Here is a 22,028-nt window from a genome sequence, read left to right as displayed (position 1 = left end):
CATCCTACAGAATAACTAACCTTGAAGCAACTAGGCCCATGTTGGCACTACATGCACATGGCATTAAGACTTGCAGAAGCAGCTTTCCTGGTCCTCAGGAGGCACCGGGAGATGCTCTACAAATTCTTTCCCAAAGAGCTGTGGAAGAACTTAACCACCTTTTCTGGTCATGCAGGGATGATTACAGGAGGACACTGGAGAATGATCAGCACTTGTGTGATGCCTGTGTCCAAGCTACACTGCATTCATGTCAGCAGTTGCAGGAATTTATTACTTCCAAGCTGCTAACTACATACTGATGAGCCAGTCAGTGATAGAGATAGGCACTGTCCTGCTAGAAGTATGGGCCCTTGTGTGCAGATAGGCAGTACTGGATGCATGACTTAATTCTGAAATAAGAACAAACTGCTGATCACAGGGACAAAGAAAGTGCTCTATGCATAAAGGCCCCAAACCCTAAAGGTTATATTCAACCCTAGTCCACTAGCTCTTTTCCAAGAGTATTTCTCAGGTACACTGATTCTCCTCCAAAATAATTCTGAGAGGCCTGGCATGGTAAATGACCTTCTATAGCAATGAAGGCCATTCCTGTCACTAGAGCTTTTTCAGGAAGAACTATTTAGAAAGACACAACTGGTTAATTCTCAGCTTTTTCAGAACCATGGTATCACCAAACTTGCTACCTATTAAGAGTCTTTTGGGGGTTTTTTGCTAGTTTTGCACTTAAATAGCCATAAAAGGCCTGTTTGCCTTCAGCCCATTCTTCACTGAGCAGAGATTTAAACCAGTCTGGATTTAGCTGTATTTTTACACTTATTTGCCATGCTGTTTGCTACCAATATCCATCCTAAGCCAAAGCAATCCTCTGGAATCTCCCACAGCTTCTCGCTGCCCCCGTTCTTCATCACCACATGCCCTGTATGAGGAAGAACCGGGGTTCTCCAACTGACCGTCTTGTCCGTCACAAGAGTTGATCAGCCAAATTCTGCCCATCTATCCTCTTACTTTTGCTTTAGCATCCCTGCAGCAGGTATCCCTGTACGCTGGCCCCATTATGCTGCCACCAAAACAGGGATGCTTCTCCCTCCTGGCTATCTCCTCTTTCCTTCTCCATTTCCTCTTGCATATTGCTTTTCTTAAGTTTCATCAGGGCAAGTCCCTCCCCACTTCTTCCTGGGCTACACCAGATGCTCTTTTCCCTGCTAGTGCTCCTCCTCCTCTACTCACTGCTGCCTCCTGCAGGCACCCAAGAACAGCTGAGTTAGCACATGTCCCAGCAGAACATGTATTTCTGCCAGCAAGGCAGGCGATGATGGTATTCATTACTGACTGCTCCAATGGCTGCTATAGGAGCAAATAACCACGACACTTTCCCCAGTGTGAAATACTGGCTTCTTTCTCTTCTCTTGTTCCTACTATCCCCTTTCTTCCATGGAATTGCCTTAGATTTAATTCTTCTGCTCTCACATACAGTGCCCTCCTCTTTACCAAACCTACATTTTAAAAAACATTCTGAATTCAATTCAAACACATTTGTAATAATCCATTAGAAAGGAGAGCATTCTTGTAGGTACTAAGTTATTAATCTGACAGATCTCAGTAAAATATTCACAGCACATCATAATCCCAAACAAAGATGACATGTTGAGAAGAGTAAGCATTCTTAGCTGTTTCTTAAGTTTTATTCTGCCAAGTCAACATGAAACAAAAAAGGGTACCTGCTCTTTGACTTCTATATTGTGCTCCCCTTCCAGAATGAGGGTCACTGCTTGCATGATTTGCTTCCCGTGAGTGCTCATTATATGGTCTATGTGCTGCCAAAGCAATGATGAAATACAATCAGCATAACTTTCCAGACAAAGAAGGGGCATTCCTACTTGAATTACTTTAAGTAAAGAGTAGCAACATTGCACAAAGACCCTAGCTCCTAGCAAGGTCTCCCAAAACCAAGAACTTATCACAACAGAAACACTTCATAATATTCCTCTTCATTTGAAGCCTGGTCTTGTTTGAGAGCATGATATGGACCTTGATTCTGATTTCACTGTAACCTGTAGAAAAGACACTGGTTTCCCAGTTGCATGGAAGCCAGTCTGAAGACTGAATCCTGCTGGACCCAAGCTCTAAGTATGATGTTGCAGTTAGAAAGAACCACTTCTCTTCTCACAATGGGGATATCGGAGAGGGGTAAGAAAACTGAGGTTTCTTATCTGGTATTTGCTACTCTTAAATGGAACACTGTGGCCAGGTCCAATATCCATATTTCAAAAGTCTGAGAGGGTTCAGAGAAGTAAGCCATATTTACTTATCGTCTAGGAAAACTGTCTCAAGTTAAGAGACTTACAGGTAAAAGGTCATTTGATCACAGACTATAAACACCTATACTACAATAAAATTGATCGCTAGGAGTAAGAGAAAAAGATGAAACTAGATCTACTGCATTAACTGATAGCAAAACTCAAGAGTGACAGCAAACAGCTACCAGAGGTTACCAGCACACGGCACACTACAATTTTTTAAAACGTTAGGGATTCTTGTAGGACTTCTTAAAATTGTTAATAACGAGACTTCATTTGAAAGCTGCTGGATGAGTTATTCTGGAGCGAGTTTTGGGTAGAGAATGAAAATGGTTGGTTCTGGCTGTAAAACATACTGCAGAAAGTAGGTGAAGCTGGGACGTAGTTTCAGATGAAGAACACCTTAAGTGATAATGAGACTCTGCTGTTAGATCTCGGGTTGAATTTAATTAATGACTGGTTATTAAATATCTTTTCACATTAAGACAGAGCTAATTTTCTATGAAGCTTATTGAGACTCAACGAGTACAAATATCAGAAGATTTTTTTGCAGTGACCTTTTTATGGTAGAAACACAATACATGATAAATGCACAGTAGAGGCTTCATGGGTTTTTTCCCCCCACAAAAATGTTGGCTTGCCAAATGTTTGCTGCATGTTTTCCCTCTGTTCTTCACAGGGGATTACCCCTTTCTTTTCCTCCACCAATATCTCTTTCTCCCTGTCAAAAACAATTCATGGGCTTACATTTTCAAACCATTTTCAGTGTGTAAAATGAATGTATGCATTTTGTAAGTGCACGGTCCCACAGTCAAATTCAAAAAGCCAGTACTATCTATATAGTTGGATAAGAACAAAGTATTTCACGTATCAAGAAAGAAGAAACACAGGTATCCTTAAGATATGTGCCTCTCCACACATTGACTCAACTGTGCAACCTTTTTATTGTTGTTCTGGACAAGTTTAACAGAAGGACTGTTAGGAAAATAATTTTGCTGAAAGCTAAATGCAATGGAATTGAACATTAAATGTAACTGTCTAGCTCTGTATTTGATAATAATTACAAAGTTTCAGTGGATGTAGAGAATTCTTTCAAATGTTTTCTTACACTGATTTGTACATTTGGTTACAGATACTTGGATAAATGCAAAGGCCTCAGTTTTAGCAATGTATCAAACATTAAACAGAAAAATAACTTGTCTTACAGAAAAGATTAAGAATTAATTTGTATTTTACGCATGTTTGGTCAGCTTTCAGAAGGTCTGTTTGCAGCTCTACTTACTGGGCGAGTAGATAGAAGATTCCTGAGCAGTCCCAAAGTTTTCATCAGAACATTTACATCGGAATCAGAAAGCAACTGGAATAACTGCTCTGTACTCAGACCTCGTAGAATGTCTGATTTGATCTTCTGTTCCGCTTGAAATGCCATGTTCTGAAAGAGACAGAAATTTATTGCTTGATTTTTTACCTTAAACTTGGGCTTTTACTCTTTTAGTAGACTATTACCTGCAAGCATATATCCTTGCTAAAATTAATCTTGCAAAGGTTATAATTTGATGATGAACTGCTACACAGTGAATTAAATTTCCACACAGTCTTACGGCTGACCTGGTTATTACCTTCTTTTATTTGTCCCCTGGTATTGCTACTGACACTACTTAACTGTTTCCCTGAATGATCTCGACAACCAAATTGGTATCAGAACTGAAGAGTTTATTTTATTTTATGGACTAATTGATGAAGTGTTCCAGGCTGATACTGTTTTTGTTCTGTAGTTAGGTGGAAAGACAAGCCAAATTTCAGCTATGTTATTTTTAAAAACAGCTGATGAGTTCTTTAAGTTACATTCACAAACTTTTTAAGAAGCAAAGCGGTATTTCATCAGCGTGTTCTACTTACCATTAAAGCCCAGATGCCATTCACTCGCAAGGCAAGATTTTCACTCTGTGTTAAACTACATAGAAGTTCTATGGCTCCTGATTCTAAAATAGGCTAAAATGAACAGGGTGGGGGGGGAAAAAAATCTTTAAAACACTACTTTAGACTAATTAGATATATATACAAATGTAAATATAACAAAAAAAGTCTTGCTTATATCTTATTCTTGAGTTTACATGTCCAGCCCACTCACGTGAACTGGCCAAGCCATACCCTACATTCATGAGCATTAAAAGGTAGGTTTTTACAAAAAAACTCAGGTCAAGACAGCTTTATTCTCGTGTGTATCCGTGTATGTGTACACATGTATATACACAGCCATACATGTGTGTGTATATATATGTATATACACACACACACTGCTGTGATACTGTACACACATCGGCCACACACACAAGCAAATGTTTTCCCCAACAACCTTCAGCTTGGGACTGCTCTCCAAAAACACTGTCTTCCTTGAGCAATCACATCTTTTTGGGCATCAAGTGGGACACGTTACTGTTTAAAAGAGGTTATGAAGAATGGAAGCTACTTAATATCTTTCTTGACATTTAATCTTCATGTTTAGTAATCAGACCAAATTAAAATCCAACAGAAAAACTTTAGCACAATAAAGAAGACTGAAAACCGTCTTGATGATCAGATTGAAATGCAAAACTTTGTAATATCACATCTTTAAGTGACAGGATAAATATCAATACAGGCACCTTTTCTTTCAAACTGATTAATGTAATGAAAGTTAAATTTGGAACAACTGCTTTCAGCCCGAACCGTATTTGAAGGTTACCAGTTTTATCTAAGACCTGAAGAGCTCGTGCACTGAAGGGATTCATTCAATGACTTATGCTGCTCTAATTTGTAAGGTATTCCTATCTTCCTGAAATTACTGCTTCAAAAGCAGTGAATAATTGAACATATCTGAGTTTTGGGGAAGTTGTGTGTTTTTTAACCCACTTAAGAGCTGAATTCATCAGAAAACAGAAACGTTTGGAAAAGGCTGCACTTTGTAGGAACAGGTTCATCTCACTGAATAGCAGCAAGACCGTAATAGAACCAGGCAGCAGCAGTTTGTGCCAAAGTTCACCTGATCCCAGGCACTTGTGCACTGCGATAAGCTGCCAGTGACTTCTCCATGGGCCCAGTAGCTGGCTGGCTCCTAGGGACTTCTCCACATCCACGGCAGATGGGTGATGTTCCCAAATTGGTTTTGACTCAGCTCTTTTACAGGGTAAAATACAGATCCACTTCAGCTTTGCTTATTTACTTAAGTGACTGGTCATTTATGTACAATTTTCAAAATACTATGTAGAAAAAAGTCATACATCAAATAAAGATCAGATGGCTTATAGATGCTTTCAAATCTAACATTTCTAAATATTCCTTCATTTTGCGTAAGCACTATTTTCTTTTGGCAATGACGCTTTTCACATGAACCACGTGACCCGACTGAAAATTCAGTATTTCAATCCAATTTAAGTGGAAACACTACACTGACTGTGACCTGCAGCATGAACAAGAAAGCCCATGGGCCAGTGAACTGTGCTTGGCACTATTTCAGTTAACTTTCTGTCTCACAGACATGACTAAAACCACCAGGATCAATTGATCAAACCAAGGTAATCCAAAGTGCCCCACAGGAGCCCACATATACCACAATTTTGCAAATGTTTTCTGTAGTTAAGAAATATTTAAGACTTCCAGTGCTATGAAGTATTGATATATATGATCTCTATGAAATACAGATATTGCAGAACTCAAGAACGGATATCCTGTATCGTTCAGTCAAGAACAATAAAAACCACAAGACTCAGCTATGCCAGCATTTTCAAGATTACAGCAGTAATTCTCTAAGATAACGGATCATATTGCCAATTATCAGTTTGTTTTCTTCCTGCTTATGAATTTTTTAGATAAGTGTTTTACAACTAAAAAACTCCAAAATTTCATGTCTACTTCGAGACTACATTTAACTATTCAACCATATTTAACTGTCACAGCACTGTAAACAGATGATTTTTTTTTTTTTTTTTATTCACAAGCTATCAGTGATACACTCTGCCTAACATTACAGCTCTAGAACGCTTCACAAGAAGTGGCTAACAATTAAGATACCTTTATGCTTATTGAACCATTGTATAATGTAACTTTTGTCTGTTACCTCTTCTTGTTTCTGGATAAATACTAACCTCCTTGCTTGGAGAGAATTCCAGAAGAAGATTGCATAGCGTGGAAGATGCTACTACAAGAATTTCATTTGGAGCATTCTGTAAAACCTGCAGTCACGAAGGGGAGAGTGAGGAATCTCTGTTAACTAGTAGGATAAGGAAGGGATTATTTTGAAATGGAATACCTGTAATTATGCTGCACTTTGATATTCCATACTTTAGGAGATGTTTTGATGTTAGCAGTGCAAATCCAGACAGTGGTCATTCAACTCAATTTGATGATACAGATTACATGACAAGCTGGAGCAACGCAAAGTTATTTCACAGAAGCCAGATTTGAGAGCTTTCAGGTCCAATTTAAAAGAAATCAGTGGGAACAGATCCCCGCTCTGCAAAGCATACATGTGCTGGCAGTTGTAATTTAGCTCTGCGGCCATTCTCTCAACAGAGAGCAAGCTGTGTCCTGCAGTGCACCTCTGTGTCATGTTTTACAGAAAAGAGGAGGAAGCTGCAGGAGGAGCCTCCTCAACACTTCTGTACCTCGTGCAAAGCACAACACGGCAAATTTCTTCATGACCATCCTTTCAGAAAAGCAAGTAGCCTGGAACAATTATACTCTCTCTTATCTGTGCCTGGATCTCCAGTGGGACCAATACATGCCATTCTTAAGCAGAGCATCTCCCTTACATGTTCTGAGAAAACTCGGTGAGGAAATAGGTATGGAGGATACAACTGCTCCTCCAGCAAAGAAACGGGGAGTAGAGGGGTTGTTCCATACCACCTTTTGTTTCAGAGCAGTGAGCAAACTGCAAACATTAACAATTACTGCATTTACAGCAGCTTGCACTAAAGTACATATATCTAAGTCCTACATATATGTAAGTCCATAGTTTTAGACATTATTCTTCCATGGCTTACACAGCTATACATGCTAGGGGAGAGAGAAAGGATTTACATAGTTGTTATTAATTTAGACTGAAAATTAATTTATCTTTATTTAATATTGCTTTTATTTTTCTATTAAGAATAATTCTTGACAATTTGGAATGAACATACAGATTTCTGACTTCAGCTTATTTAATACAAATCAAAAAGAACAACTGCCAGCAGATGCGTTTACATAGAAGTCTGACATCTACATTTGTTTTTTTTCCACATGGCTCTCTTTTTATGCTAGTTGTGCTTCTTCAAGCAATCCTGTCATTTTTGTGTTTTACATTTATAAAGGTTTGATGTTTTCATGTTTGGTCTTTCGCAAACTCTTAAAATATTCAAATCATTCCCTCCAAGCCCCTTCAGGTGATGATCATGAGTCCTGAATCATGGGATTATTACACTATACTGATAGAAAAAACTTGCACGATCAACTCTCCCTTGACTTCCCAATAAGACTAATGAATTAGACACCCATGGATTAGTATCACAGCTCACACACCCAATTCAAGGATGAATGCTTAACGTGTAATAAGTTTATTGTGTATATTGTCAGAACACAATTTCCCCATCATTTCTATCATGAAACTGTAGAAAAAAGTAGGCCCATACTTTAGGGCCTCTAATTCATGCAAGCAACATAAAAGACTCAGAAAGTTTCTTAGCCTGCAGCCATCAAGATGGCCAGTGTAAGATAACTAGTGAGTCAAGTTTTCTTGAGTCCGTAACTTGTGAGAATTAGAACATAAGTAGAACAGAAAAAGTCAGGCCTGAATAAAATGTTACTCAGTAGTATGCCCAACAGGCATCTTTCTTGTATTGAAGTATCTGGATCATTAGAAATAACTGAAGGATCTCCTGATCCTTTACTTCCTCTTCCAGGCTCTTGAGTGAAGCTTTGGACAGGCAGCTCACGTAACTGCCTCATTATCAGGCTCATCAGTTCGTTTTTGCCAACAACACTTTCTCCAGTCTGGCTATTTTACTTCTGAGCAGAGAGTCAAGTTCACTTCAGGTGATTCTCTTGGTGATTCTCATGGATGTCTATGCTGCCTAAGCTTTTACGCTGCTTGCTAGCAGACTTTGTCTGTTCCTCATTTTCAAGGTCTAAAAGATGTTGAAGCTGAGAAACTGGTTTATTTATCTGCACTTAATGACAGTCATATTACAGGATGAGAGATGATATATACCTTACACACTTTGATCCCATTTAATCTTGTGGATAATTGCATTATATTAAAATGTATCTTTTTAAAGGTCTTGCTAAGCTCTTTGGCTTCAGTTTTAGAATCTGCAATGACATCTAGAAGATAGAGAATTACAGGAGAAAATACAGATCTAAATTCTCTTGTAGGGCTTATAGACCAAGTCTCAACTGTGCCATCTAGTCTGAGGCTGAAATTGAAGGAGGTATCATCCTCCTAGTGCCCTATGTAAACATTACGGATAACTTAGCCTCACTCACTGATCACCAAAAAAAAAAAAGGGGGGAAGGGGGGCCGACACCAAAAAAGCCAACCAAAAATCAAGCATGGACCACAGTCCTCTTTGCTGCTGCTGCTTGGCTTTTGTTTATTTACGACTCTCTTAGGAGAAGGTCATGGAATTTTGATTTCTAGGTAATTTCTATTATGATTCTACAGAAAGGCATGAAAATTGAACAGACACCATATCCTCCTTTAATGGAACAGAACACTTCAGTAGTTGAGACTTGACTTTTCTTTGCTTACCTTCATTAAAGGTTTCCATACAGCATGATCCTGAAAACTTGTCCTGAGCTGCTGTACAGAACGGGACAAACTGTGCAAGCATCTGTAACAGAAAATAAACCTTCATTGTGAAACACACACACTCACACGTATACTACTGTAATATATACATTGCTTCAACACAAAGATTCAGCTTAGAATTTGCTAAGTAGTAGACTGTAAATAGCAAAAAGAAAATATTGTATTAGTCCAGGATAACTCCCTGCCCCCCCAATAAATTTTCCAACAGTAGAAATTACTTCAGATTAGCTTTTGAAAAATTAGCAGAAATTCTAATAAGTGCAGCATCAGCCTTTGACAAGACAAAAGTATCTGTATGAATCAGAAAAGCCTCCTACCTGACTGCAGCTAATCGCACCTTGATACTAGATTCAGACAAGCCATTAACAATACGGTCCATCATATTTTCGGTCTCAATGATCTGGAGCAAAAAGGAATTAATGTTATATGAATAAAATAATATCAGCATTTATGGGTGTTGGGTTTTTTTTTCTTGCAACTTTTCAAATATTACATATAAAAATTGTAGCTAAAAACAGTAAGCTACATTCTCTTCCCAGATTAAGTGGGAAGTAGCATGTATCTGCATACAATTTAGAAAAAAAAAATTCTACATTCTATGCTCCACTACTGCTTTCAAAATTATTTTAATCAATCATCAAGGAACAAGAGGGTTATTTTTTTTAATATATATATATATGAATTACCCTTAATGTCATATTAAAAGAAAAGAGAGCATGTGTGAGTGCACACAATATATACAAACTACAGATTAGAGACATGTTGTGGAGCTATCTGGAAAAAAATACATAGTAGTTCATCTGCCATATTTAGACATGGCCAGCACAAGCACTTAAGACTAGGATAAAAGGGAGTTAATACCGAGATGAAAGATGGCTTTTGTATAATAAATCACTTGGTCATGTATACACCCACCACTTATTAAAAATTATGCTTTGATATGTAAAAGAAGGATCCTTACTATTAACTAAAGAAATTCATCCTGCAACAAAGAGAAATTTATGGGTTCGAATTCTGGAGATCCTGAATGGTTCCCCAATGATAAATCTTCCTGCTAGTTATCTTTTCAATGCTGTGTTTTCCTGCCTCCTTCCTGTCCATATCTTTCTTCCTTCTATTTTTCCCCTTTAACCAGCAAATAAACTAAAAACTCTCCTGCCTCATGTACCTGCCATTTTTGTTTGACATAACAACTCCATTCTTAATTTAAAGAAACCAAAAACGCTGCTTTTAATTATTCGTTGTTTAATTTCCTCCACTTTCCACACAAATCTTTAACTATACAAGTGCTCCAACCACCCAATCTCTTTCGCGTGATGTCCAAGTAGAGTTTGTTCTCCTTCACACCAATTGCTTTATTAAAACAGCGCGAGCCCCCTTGGTCACTTCAGAATCATGGAACAAATTTTGACTTTGTTTCCCGATATGATTAGACTTTCTAGGGTTTGTTTTTGAAAAAACATTTGTTTTATAATAGGATACATGACAAGAGGTATATTCTGTCCCTCAGAACATAGGTTTCAGAAATTACTCATATGCCACAACAATATCCCTGCACAGCTTATGAGTAGCAAGGACCACAACATGTTGAAAAACAACTTATTGTGACAATCTAGTTCATCACTGTGAAGATGTTTACATAAATAAACTCTATTCTTATATTTTGTGATGGCAAGACATTAATTTTTGTTCAAAACCCATGCAAAGAAAGTGCAATGTAAAAATTTATGGTAACAAAAAAGAAAGCAAGCCTTCTTGTTTCAACTTACTTATACCACAATGAAAAAAAGGGATAGAAGAGTGGAAATTCTTGCACTGCCCTTCAGCCCAACTTCCAGCTATGTCTTTGCCTGATTGCTATCATTTCGCACAGGCTCACCTTTTTTCGGATATCTTCATCATTTGCTCCCAGGGAAGCATAGAGCTTGAAAGCAGCCTGGCGCAGCTCATGGGCGTGCTTCAAATCATGGTCAAGCTATTTAAATAAAACACAGATATCAAATTTAGACACTAAAAAATTACAGGTGTTATTTTCTTATTTGTTGTAAACTAGTGCTTATCTACTGGGGTTTTGTCTACCACACCAAGGGCAGCCAGAAACACAAATGAACTGCTGGTTCCATTAGATGATGTTCACATTTACCAACTGAATACAATAATTGAAGTTAAGAATATAGTTAATTTCTCTGCTGAGTTACAGATAAGTCAACTTAAAAAATTTGAGGCCAAAATACTGCTATAAAGTTACGACTCCGTCCAGGCCATATTCAGGCAAAAATTATTCTTATTTACCCAACAGAAACTTACAGGAACAAGCCAGGAGAAGTGAAAAAATTGGGAGAGAATCAAGGGAAGTTTTATCAAGAGAACTGAAGCAAAAGCAGGAACCAAAGCTGGTCTCTAAATCACAGGACCTCCATCTTAAGGTGGATGTTAACTTCTGACTTCTGCTGTAAAGGCAACACAGCAGGGTACAAGCTGTCTAGGGGGTTTCTGGAAGATAACTTCTTAACACAGGTGCTAGAAGGGTGAATTAGGGTGATGTGCACCACTGGATAGGCTGCTCACAAATCAGGAAAAACTGCTTAGGAGTATGATCATGGGAGCACTAGCTATAAGGATCATAAAATAGTGGTGTTCAAGTTCCTGAGAGGCGTGAGAAAGGTATGGAGCAGAGTACAGTCATGACTTCAGGAAAGCAGACCTGGAGGAACAGATGGGGTGTACCCTGGCTTGTTCAGCCAGGAGAAGAGAAGGCTGAGCAGAGTCCTAAGAGCAGCCCTCCAATACCTACAAGGAGATTACAAAGAACATGGAGCCAGACTCTTTATGGAGGTGCACAGCAAGAGAAGAGACAATAGTCAGATTGAAACAGAAGAGGTTCTTTCTGGATATAGGAAAGAAAAAGTCACCATTAGAACAGTCAAACTTTGGAACAGATAGCTCAGAGACGTTGTTTCATTTCCATTCTTAGCAGTTTTCACGAGCCAACTGCACACAGCCTTGAGCAACCTCATCTAAGCTCAGCATTGACCCTGCTTTGAACAGAAAATTAAGACTTTCAGACCTCCTCGCGTTCTTTCCAACGAGAATAATTCTGTGATTCTGACTGCCCTCAAAACTCTGTACCAAAGGGTTCCACAAAACGATGCAATATTTAAAGTCTACACAAAATGCCAGAAAAATGCTAGTATTAAGCAGCAAAGCACTGAAATAAAAGAACTGTCAAATATTAACCTGTATGAGTAATTCTCTCTGTTGCAGCTATATTAGAGCAGAATGTATTATATCATTGTTAAAAATTTTTAAAACAGACAAGTAATCTGTTTGGCAGATTCCTCACTCACATAGTTTTTTCCCTTACAGGGTGTAATTCAAAGCATTTTTTTACAAAGTAAGCACCCTGGCTTCCCAGCTGACTGTTTTTACAGACTTTCTGAACACTTAAAGCAATGTCATAATATTTATAATTGCCCCACTCATGTTTGGAACCTTATCATATTTTTGATGCTGCAGCCAACGTCCATTACTCCCCAATCAGCTGCTAAACTTCCTTCTGCTTATTTAATTTTATACTGCAACTATTTTTTTTAATCTTTAATTTGCATTTTTACATAGAATTCAAGGCAGCTCTATATGCAGAATCAGCCCCTTCTATAAAAGTCTGAGAAGTGAGTCTACTTCTTGGGCTAGTTTCAGAGAAAAACCAAGGCTCTGTAATCCAGTTTTTTGGGGTACTTTCTAAAAATCAGCCTCAGTGAGAGGGGAAGGGAATAGGCAATGGATATTTCCCTATGCGGAATACAAAAGCAATCTTGCTTCTGAGGTTGACTGATCCACTAGTGCTTTGACTGATCCACTGGCGCTTTGGAAAGTGTATGCAAACGTGTAAAAAAAAGTTCACGAATGAAAACTCTTAGTACAACACGTATGAAACTAAGTCTCCAAGGTATACTTGGTCTCTGTTTATCCAACCTCTTGCAAGTGCAGGTAACTCAATATGAAATGCTACATGACATCTACATGTTTTTCTGCTTTAACAGAACCGTCTCTGAACTTAACATTTTTCACAAACCTGACCTAAGAATTGAAATCAATCTCTCATCACATGGACTATTATCTCTTATGAAGCTGAAATGTGCTGGCTCCTGAAAGTAAGCCTTTTAAACTCTGCGAAGGAGAAACATGACAGATGTCTCAGTCTGGTACTTCATTGCTATCTCTGGAAAAAGTCATAAAACTTGTACAGTGAAGCTGTATTAAACTACCCATAGCCCATCTCTCTATCTTTGACATAGAAGAATGGCAGCATCCTTCTTACAGGATGGGGAGTCCAGATATACCACAACAATTTTAGTTTGGATAATACAGGCTCCAGAAAAAGCAGTGAGCGAGCAAAGACTTGGGGACTATGCACATCAGGAATGAAGTCCTACTGGACCTCTGGTTACCTTTCTATTGAGGAACTCAGACATAAGGTTTAAATAGAATAAAAAAATATCCTGAGCCCATTTACTATTGGGTTTGCACATTTTTCAAAGCTTCAGAACTGGGTAAGGAAACGTACCCTCTTGATATCAGTGATTGCACTCACTGAGCTGGGATACTTGAAGTAGTCAGCAAGCATGACAATGAGGTGGTCGGTAATGCTGGCAATTCTCTGGAGCTCCACATCTGTTTCAATCAAATAGGCCAGTGTTTCTGCTCCTTCTACTCGCTCCTCCAGCAGTCTTTCCTTACTACACATTCGAACCAAACATGGCAGAGTCTGAAAAGTTAAAAAAAAAAAACAAACCACCATTGTTTAGTGCAGCTATGTTCATAAAAAAGCTCACAAAAAAAAAATCAAACAGCTATCCTAGAGCAATTCTCAACAATGTTCTTTAGATTGGTACCTTTAGACAAAAAGATTTCAGTATTTTAAGACTACACACACAGAGAAATTGTTGAGGCATTACTAAGTATACAGTAGGCTACTTTCAACCAACTTCTCATGCAGTCAAAATTAGTCTGCATGAATGCAATGTTTAGAAGTGACCATGGTCAAAGTTTCACAAAAGCTAAAAAAAAAAAAAAAAAAAAAAAAATCCCCTCAAAAGTTCCTATTTCCACAGGTTTGTTCTTACTACACACAAGAACCAAAAGTACCCAAGCTGCCCTTAAGAAGTACTTGACCCCTCCTGCCCTTTTGGAATCTAGGATTGACTAAGGACAATGCAGTCAAAAATAATCTCAGGGCTTCCTTGACCCATGCTGGCTGCTAAGAGTAGCAGGGAAGGGAGGACTATTCCTAGGTAGTATATTTGGTCAACCAGAAATGAAGTCCACTTGGAATCCAGGTCCATTCTGCCTTACCCTGACATACCCCCCCACCTTGGTTACAGTCATATGGCAACACTTTTGTCATACCTTCTCTACTTTAAATATTAAAAACAATTAAAGCTTTCTTTACCTGAAGCTCAATGAAAGGCACTTAACTCTGGAAAGACCAATTCTCCAATGGTTGGGACTCTGTTCACTCAAGCCTCACCAAACAGAAGTATGAAAATAGATGAGGAATAATATCAAGGTTTTTGCTTGCATTATTCCACTGACTTCAACAGAATTATGCTGGTAGAAAATGTTTCTCAGAGTTACGTTTTTGGGAACCTGAAATAACATTTATCCATTGACTGTTCAAATGATTAAATAGATAAATATCTCCATTCCACAGATAAGGAAGCAGAGTTACAGGACTTGCCTACATTTATTAAAAAAGTAGATGCTAACACAAGGATTAGCATCTAATCCTGCACCTAATCCAGGGAGCCAAAGCACCTCCTCTCTGCATATCTGTCACTTAAGACATCAGATAAGACTTTCAGCCTGAACAGTTGAAAACTGGTTCTAATAACACAGACACACCTAAGGACCTTCTGCTTCCTTAGGAAGTTAGGCAGAACTCTTTAGAAGAGAAGACAGCTGCTGAGGGTTTGTAAACTTAAGCAGCCCTCAAAAATCACCTCATTCCAAAAGTGAGATTTCTAGGACCTCTGCAAGTTTGTCCAAAGTTTGCTTTAAAGCCTTCAGGCATTTAATTGTTATGACACTTTTTAATCTGTAGAATTCAGAACTGCACCATAACAATTAAATGTCACCAGTTTCAATTACCAAGCTGGCGTTAGGTCTATTAAAAACTGAGACTGGCATAAACAAACTCATAAAAGCTGAACATAAGCTCTCAAAAAACAACATTCAGGTTGACTAAGAAAGAAGTGGAATTTCATGCCTAAACCACAAAGATATTGTACTTCCCAACTCTTTCCAAGGTCAAATGGCCTGAAATGAACTCTATCTTGGAATTCAAGGCCTAGATATTGTTAAGTCACTGGCTGCAAGCACCCAAGAAACACAAATCTCATACCTTTCAACTTTTAGAAATTCCATCTGTTTAAAATTAAACAAAATCAAGAATTCTGAAGGACACATTTTAACTGTTCCATTAGACCTACGGGTCAGTACAATGTAGTTAATGCAGAGGAGTAGGGGACTGTATTAGAGGTGTAAGATGAAGAGCCACAAAGCACACCTGACCTTTTCTGGCCAGCAGATAAAAGTCTGAAAATGAACTGTAAAGATGGAATATCTAATTCACGTGGTATCACTGGGATGCATCAGGGTTATCTGGACAAATGGTGACTTCTGTTATCAGGATTCCAGAGAAATAATTTCCCTTCCAAGCAAATCTATTGTTTATCAGCCTCCTCTGCCTTCTCTCCATCCCAACTGATTTCATTTTTTCACGTTACAGGCCAACCCACTACTCAAACTAAGAAATGAAAATAAATCAAAACCATTTTGGAAACACACATCCCTGACTGCCCTCCAGCTGATCAAAGTTTGATAGCAAAGGGTCAGTGTTCTGTTCAATAATTTCTGAAAACTAAAGAGGGCATTGCTTTGTTTTAGTTCACCAGAAGTCAAACAATTTATGACTGGATTTACCACAGACTGAGACAGTGTGTTATCTCAAAACTATGAGCTCCTGGAGTGACCCCAGAAGAAAAGAGGAAATTACATGAGTTGTTTGAACAAGAGGGCAAGGTTCCACGCCTTCCTTCTGTCCTCACTCTTTCGCCTACTCTCAAGGATTACAACAAATTTTAGTCCAAAGTTTAAAATGTTTATTTGCAAAGAAGCATCTTCCATGAGAAAGAAAGTGCTCCTATTGCTGTAGGCTGGCAAGCAAATCAGTTCACAATGGTTTGAAAGGACTACAGTCATCCACTCAGCCCACGTGGCAGAGCATGTGTAGCTCCACGCAGTTAGCAGTCAGCTATCAGCAATAATCTGCCTTTGCCTACAGCAGTAGTCCCCCACTGCTTCTCCCCAGAGCAGAACAGTTCTGGAACCCGCATGTCCTGACCAGGACATAGCCCAGCGTTAAGCAGACAGCAGGGGATTTCTGAAGGGAAGAAATTTTCAAACTAAGAATGAGGTTTGCAGGAGCCAGATAGGTTAGGAGCATGGAATTGTAGCCCTCAGTTTGCAGGTGTTATAAGGAGAAAGAAGAGAGGATCAAGGAATTGGAGTGTCAATTTGGAAAAAAGCTAAGTAGGAGAGTGACAGAGAGGGATGCAGCTTGGCTTCCTTACTTGCTGTAAGACCAGATGCCTGTGCAGAACAGATGCCACGATCAACACCAGCAACACTGGAATGAATTGCATTTTGGACTTCCTTGTGTAAAAAGACAGGAGGGATGGGCCTTTGTCTCAGCCAACATATGGATTTTTCATCTGTTATTACCTGGGATGATGGATATCAAAATCCCACTAACAAAAGCTGTAGATATGCAAGAGTCTAATGCCATGGACACTGAAAGGAATGAATATGCTTTCTTATTGCAGTATCTTACATACAGCCTACACTTTCTCCAGTATTACCGAGAAGTGGGACTTAGGGACAGTCTTGACACTCTGGTGACAGTTTTTCAGTTTAAAATGTAAGCTTGCTGGAGCCATCAGGGGTTTGCAACACACCACAGTGAGAAGATACTGATCAGTAGCCTTTGGTGGGAGAAGTATTTGTTGCTTTAAGCAGTACACACAGCTACCTGCAGCACCATGGATTTTCAGCACACACTATGGCCACGCATATACTTACTAGTTTTCTGTTCACGAGAGGAGCTGAACACCATGGAGGGGCCTTCACAGCCAAAAACAAAGAACTCCCATAAAAAGTTACTGGGTCTCAGATCACACACCACCAAATCCTGACAATGACTGCTTTGCTGATTAGACCCTTCACTTGCCAGATTCATTCCAAGAACACATGTAGTCTCTCAATCTCAGTACAGGGGCATATATGGGGAAAAATTTATTTTTTCAGGCATTTAAACTACATTTCCTTAAGTCTGAACTATGTATTATTCTCTGGAATGAAGGATGCTAAAAGCATATTAAAAGCTTTGGAGTCTGCCAGGCTGCTACAGAAATTATCAGAGAAAGCAAGTAAGTTTTCTTATTGCAGTATTACAGTAATACTTCAGTATCTTATGGAGAAACAAGCAGTGTTAGTATTATCTGATCTCTGGCTGATATGCTTGCTCATCAACAGCTTTTTTTTTTTTCCTCTCTTTTGACTAGCTATAAAGGTGTGACTATTAAGAAAGATATTACATTCCTATGGTATTTAATGAAGTTTCCTTTACTGAATTTCCTTATAAAGTCACATGCGGTATAAAAATCAAATCCAATATATCATGGCATGGCAGGGTTTTGGTTTTTTTTTTAATAACAAATTTCCGTAGCCAAACTACGAAGCAGACAAGTCTACAAAAACATCGTGAAACCTAAGAAATCATCTGCTTGTGACAGACTCCATGTATAGATTATGCAAGTATTCTGAGTATGGTCTTGTGAAATAAGCTATTGAAAGACAAACCAGTTCATATACAGAAACCAAGGCAGTAATGTTGTTTCCATGTTACTTACAAACAGTTACTGAAATGATTACAAACCTCAAATGGATGTGTGTCAAACTCTGTAATATTTATTCCTGGATATTGACCTTTTAGTATGATTCTTTATTTAAAACTTCTTAAAAAAGCCATGTCACTATAAATGCTTAAAGACACAAAAGGAAAATAGGGAACTAATTTTTTAAATAAAAAAAACTCAGGAGAACTTGGTGCTTTGAAATCTTCAGTGTAACAGTTTTTGTGCTACCTGTATACAAGACAAATGGAAACAGGATAGCCCTATGTGAGGAGAACATTCTAAACAGAGAACTGTTTAACCAGCTCACCTTAAGAACAATGCAAGAATCGTCTGTCCGTATTGCTCCAGCTCTGCACATGGAAGTAAGGCTGTAACAACATAATAGAACAGTCACCTATCATTGTTTTTTATGCACTTAAGTAAGACATTGCAGAACAACCAACTGCTAATGAAATGTACTCGCCTTTGTTCTACCATTGATTTCAATACATTTGTGCTTACTAGACTTGGGCACATGAACAAACTACTACAGACACACTTTTAAGTAGATTTCTAGTACAGGACATCTTGCTGGAGCACCAATCAATACACACACCACACACTGGTCAAAAAAGGTCTAACTATTAAACTTGATTGATCCACAAACCTCTTTTACCAACAAAAAAAAAAAAACAAAATGAACTTTCATTAACATAAAGGAGCAATATTCATAGACCTGTCCTTTGCTGCAAAGAGCATGGCCAAGCACTTAAAACAACTGGGAGAGAATCGATACAAGGTTGGTAGCCTGACAGCTCAGTCAGAAACCATTCAAGCTTTACATTAGCCTAAGCGATGCAGTATCGTTGTGATGCTTGTCCACAGGCATGTCTTAACACTCTGCTGGAATAAGCACATCCTTGCCCAATTAAGTCTCTGACACTGAACCAAACCAGCATTTGTTATTAGACAACAACTTAGTGGATATGACAACTCCAAGGTCTGAAACTACAATGTTGACACACAACATCAGACAAATGCGTAAGTTGCTTTGTTAATCTATCTGTACATGTGCTCCAAGCTACCAGAAATGCAAAGTAGCTCACCCACCAATAAAAGTGGTTTACATTTAACTGGTTTATACTTTTTACCTGCTTTGCTACAAGGAAACAGAATGAAGCTAGAGGGTAACTGCTCTGCATTCACTGCAGGAACAGTCAAGTATCTTTTGTTTTAGCTTCTGAACTAAGCCATTGTAACTAGCTTTTCTCATGCCACAGTTGAGGTTAAAAGAATGACTGAATTTCAGTGAAGGTGACTTAAAACTAACATGTTTCAACTCTCAATTGGGCAGGCTAAAAGTGTACATAGGGTCAATTATAATTGCTCAGCTAAGGAGTAGTAATATGCTAACATACTGTAACCATATCATGTTTCACTGCATTCCTGAGCTCTTTCCAAATGCTGAAAGAGAGTTCTTTCACCTCTTAGAAGGTAATATCACTGATCCTGTTCCAAACACCTACCAGTGACAGACATAGCTAAAAATCCCATAATCAGAAGCCTTTTTATATATTATTTCTCGGAAGAGAAAAGATAAGACTTGACTGTTAGCACAGAGATCATTTTATAAACTTTTACCGCCCAAGCCTTGCGGCTGACAGCAGGAAATACTCATTTTCACACCTGAACAATCAGGAGGAAAGCACCCGTCTTGCAGTTGCCATTTAGTCCAGCTAGACCCTATTTGCCAGACAAAGTAGCTCTATTTCAAACATGAAATAAGTTAAAATATTTTTACTTCAGGTAAAATAGGCTTGGCTTAGCTGGAAGCAATTCCGGTAATTTTAATAGAAAAGGTTACTCCTCCACTTGTAGCTGCAAATCGCTCTCCCAAGAAGCTTACTGCTCTTCCCTCTGTGCCAACACTGCTGCTCAAGTGAAGGATCCTTACTCCATTTCAATCAAGAGGTATTAACTTGGGTCTTCCAGGTCTACTGCAATTGTTGAAAAACAAAGGAAACTTCTTATGATAGCCCCGTATGCCAGTCTGGATTCAAATAGAAATTTAACAAAAGGCTTCACAAATGCATTAAAAAAAACCCTTCTTCATCTGCATTCCAAGGACTCTACTAATAAATCAGAGAGGAACTGTAGATTAATTCACCAAAGCTGGCAAGGCAGGAGTGAAGTCTAATTTAGAAGCTGAAAAAAAGAGGACCTGTGACAATTTCACCTACTACTCTCATTAGAAAAGAAGAAAGGAGAGATAGTCTGCCTTGAAGGGAATCAAGTAGGGAATGGACTTATCGAAGAAAAGCCAGTAGATCTTTGCAAGCCCCCAGGACTGTCGTGAAACTGAGGCCTTGACTGCCCTACTAAGGAAGGATGACTGCCCATGGACTAATTAGAAACCCATTCTGAAACTCAAGATACTGATTTGTCTTCCATTTTCCTACAATTTTCTTTTTTGCTTTTCACGGCATCATTTTCTTCCATGCTTCCAAAGGTCCACTTGAGCCAAAGTACTGCAAAGCAACAGCAAAAGATGGGATTGTCTACCAAACTCCTTCCAATGTGAAGCAGATCAGTAAAAAACACCAATAGACCTGGGAGCATTCATCCCAGAACAAGGAGACAGTCCAGAGCCAGAACAATTCTTTTAACTCCAGCCTGCATTCATGACTTATCAACTGCCTTATATCTTGATTTCAGTTAAAAAAAATTTCTAACACTTAATTCCCTATGTATTCTTTGAATTCTCAAAGAAACACATAAATCAATCACAACTGAGACTGCTACAACACAGTTAATTTAACTTGCCTTCTTCACTAAAAGCTACCTAACAAACCAGTAAAACCAGATTGCATAGACCAATTGTGGTTGCAAAAGAGCATGGGAGGTCCCCAGGCAGACCTCCCACATGGAGTGGGATTACCTTCCTAAGACAACCCCCACACGTACACATCTTTATAACTGCTTTCATGAATGGGTTAAGTCATCATAACCTGGCAATGTTACAAAAGAGGCCATCCTACCTACCCTACTTCCTCACCCAGAATCTCAAGACCTTGCACTGAGACAAGCGTCAGTGAAATTGTTTGGTGAACTGAATCAGAGAACTCACTGATCCAGGTCAAAAACAAGCCATCAAAATCTAAAAGAATAATCAAACAATACACCAGTGACCAAACTCTTGAGTTACGTTTGATTTTAGTAGTTTATAGTGATGGGTAATTTTATCTCTTTAACCCCCTGAAGTCATTTATTCCATTATTATCCACACAACAAAAGGAAAAGGGTCTTAAAGGGAGTCATTTCCCCATTTATGAAGTGAGTATAACCCTAGTGTTGCTGTTGCAGAACTTGGTCACATTTTTGTCACAGGGTAGAAAGTCATTATGAATATGAACACACAGAAGTGTGCCCACACCAGAAGGAAAAGTTTGATTTGAACTACAAAATTAATTAATAACATTAACTCTGCTGTATGAGCACATGAAGCTTAAAGAATAATCTATTTTAATTAAAACAGTTGGGAAGAGGGACTAGCTCTGCTCTCATCATCTTAGTGCCTACAGTTCTCAACACACCACAGCCCCAGTCACCTGAGTGAGTCCTCTGAACAGTGGTGCAACAACGGCATTAACTTGTATTACAGAGTATAATACTGAAATATCATCATGTAAGGACATACGACTGACCATAGCCAATCCAAAGTAAAACTTATCATAAAATCCAAGCAACTTGTGAAAACTGCAGTTCAGCTTATGAAAAACCGTATGTCTGAATACATATTCCTGACAAAACTGCTGCCCAGCAACATTTTTTCCTGTTTATGTACAGCAGAGTGAAAGTTGTGCTATAAAGATTATTAGGTGAGAATCACTTCTTCAAGGATTTAGATAATGCAAATAATATCTATAATTATTCCTAAGATTTCAGATC

General features: G+C 38.5%; 1 protein-coding gene across 7 annotated transcripts in view; it reads right to left on the bottom strand.

Moving 5' to 3' along the window:
- ARMC8 (armadillo repeat containing 8) overlaps positions 1-22,028 on the bottom strand; it is an 82,160-nt gene that overhangs the window by 7,059 nt on the left and 53,073 nt on the right. For all 7 annotated transcript variants that reach the window (XM_076341739.1, XM_076341740.1, XM_076341746.1 and 4 more), the window contains 9 exons: positions 18,409-18,469; positions 13,691-13,891; positions 11,003-11,098; positions 9,441-9,523; positions 9,064-9,145; positions 6,422-6,508; positions 4,197-4,289; positions 3,580-3,729; positions 1,719-1,814 (listed from right to left, as the gene is read on the bottom strand). In XM_076341739.1, the coding sequence (XP_076197854.1) occupies positions 1,719-1,814; positions 3,580-3,729; positions 4,197-4,289; positions 6,422-6,508; positions 9,064-9,145; positions 9,441-9,523; positions 11,003-11,098; positions 13,691-13,891; positions 18,409-18,469 (949 nt within the window). The remainder of the gene's footprint in view (positions 1-1,718; positions 1,815-3,579; positions 3,730-4,196; positions 4,290-6,421; positions 6,509-9,063; positions 9,146-9,440; positions 9,524-11,002; positions 11,099-13,690; positions 13,892-18,408; positions 18,470-22,028) is intronic.

Source organism: Aptenodytes patagonicus, chromosome 6, assembly GCF_965638725.1.
Source record: "Aptenodytes patagonicus chromosome 6, bAptPat1.pri.cur, whole genome shotgun sequence".
Taxonomy (NCBI): domain Eukaryota; kingdom Metazoa; phylum Chordata; class Aves; order Sphenisciformes; family Spheniscidae; genus Aptenodytes; species Aptenodytes patagonicus.
This window is presented reverse-complemented; position numbering and strand designations above follow the sequence as displayed.